General features: G+C 37.5%; 1 protein-coding gene across 1 annotated transcript in view; it reads left to right on the top strand.

Annotated features, from left to right (window-relative positions):
- FMO1 (flavin containing monooxygenase 1) overlaps positions 1-1,812 on the top strand; it is a 19,123-nt gene that overhangs the window by 8,023 nt on the left and 9,288 nt on the right. Inside the window, exon 5 of the mRNA XM_006097748.3 lies at positions 1,192-1,391. Within this exon, the coding sequence (XP_006097810.1) occupies positions 1,192-1,391 (200 nt within the window). The remainder of the gene's footprint in view (positions 1-1,191; positions 1,392-1,812) is intronic.

The following is a 1,812-nucleotide window of genomic DNA, read 5'->3' as shown; positions in this document are numbered from 1 at the left end:
ACAAGTTCCCTCTACCATGGAGCACGTAGTCGTAGGGAGAACAGATGCTGGAAACAAGTATAAATAACTAGATCAATGACTGCAAGAGTGAAAGTAGCCAAATTTTACATAAAGAAAAAGGACTGGGAGTTTATAACTTTGATATTCCCTTCTAAAACTTTCAAATAAAGGACTTGATGACTGATTTGTTGATTGATTGATTTGGAAAGACTTAGCAGTCTGGTGAAGTCATCCTGAAGAAAGAGAAAGGAGGTCCTGAAACAAAAATTAGCATAGTCTCATCCACTATGACCACCACATGTGGGAAGCAGATTATTGGGTCTATGTTTCTAATCACTTGGAAATTTCTTCAGTCAGAAAACACGTGTTGGCACACATCTTATCATTTCTGTATCAACCAAGAAACTCCTCTCTGTTTAAAACAAAATTCATATCTACCAACATGTCCTATCTGATTCTATATCACGACAAAGAGGCAGGTTCAGTACAAATATGTTAAATACAGAATTATTGATATACTCACAACTTTTCCTACATTTCCTGTATTGCATATACTACTCCATTATAAGGCCAAACAGCATATATAATAAAAACACTGACACTGTAGCTCTGGTTGCCACACCCCAGTTTGTTATGGGGGAAGCCATCTGTTAATCAGTTGTTTTGTATCTGCAGAGTAACAGATTCGTGGACTAAATTTTCTTAGTTTTAAACAGTTGTATAGACAACTTCTTATTGTGTAGGTACCAAAAAAAACAAAAACAAAAAACAAACAAACAAAAAACTATCAGCTTTGTGAATTCAGTCAGCTGGTAAACTTAGTCAATCTATAAATAAAAATAAAGTCCACCAAAACTAACTGTATTACTGAATTTTACTGCCAGTTCAAACAATGGTTTCTGTTGAAATCTTTTCTAGACTCCTTTTAATTGCTGCCACACCCTGTTCTTATTTTCTACAATTATTATAATATGTCTTAAGGCATTTTAGTACTCTAGGTACTCAAACCATTATCTCAAAGGAATAACTTTAGAATAGGAGTTGAGGGAGCCAAACTATCTTGTCAGGGATGTATTTTGAAGGTGGCAGACTTTTTGATGTCATTCAATTTATGAAACTTCTCAAATCTCTGGCAGGCCAGCGCTGTTCACTTTGTCAGACTGAGTGACCTCTCTGATTGCTTCCTTCCAGGTGTTCCTTAGCACCACTGGAGGGGCATGGGTGATGAGCCGAGTCAGTGAGTCGGGGCTCCCATGGGACATGCTGTTCATGACTCGATTTCATAACATGTTGAGAAATTCCCTCCCAACTCCAGTTGTGACTTGGTGGATGTCAAGAAAGATAAACAGCTGGTTCAATCATGCAAACTATGGCTTAGCACCAGAAGACAGGTAAATATGATGTATCTGCAGAGGGCTATTAGGACAAAGAGCCTCCATCCTTCTCATGGCATATCCAAACCAGGCAATAGCATGACAACATGCCTGAATATGAAGGAAAACTTCATACACACTTCCTTGATCATAGTAGCTCACCGTTTTTGTGTCCTCGGTAAGTAAAATTATGAATTTCACCTTGTCAACAATCTTTAAAGTGAGTATTATTATAATCTCCCCTTTATTGTGGGTAAACTGAGGCTTATCACTTAGTACAGTGGTTCTCAACCTTCTGGCCCTTTAAATACAGTTCCTCATGTTGTGACCCATCCATAAAATATTTTCGTTGCTACTTCATAATTGTAATGTTGCTACTGTTATGAATCGTAATGTAAATATCTGATATGCAGGATGGTCTTAGGTGATCCCTGTGAAA

The sequence above is a fragment of the Myotis lucifugus genome, unplaced genomic scaffold (genome assembly GCF_000147115.1).
Source record: "Myotis lucifugus unplaced genomic scaffold, Myoluc2.0 scaffold_211, whole genome shotgun sequence".
NCBI lineage: Eukaryota > Metazoa > Chordata > Mammalia > Chiroptera > Vespertilionidae > Myotis > Myotis lucifugus.
The sequence above is the reverse complement of the archived record's forward strand: the minus strand, read 5'-3'. Positions and strand labels throughout refer to the sequence as shown.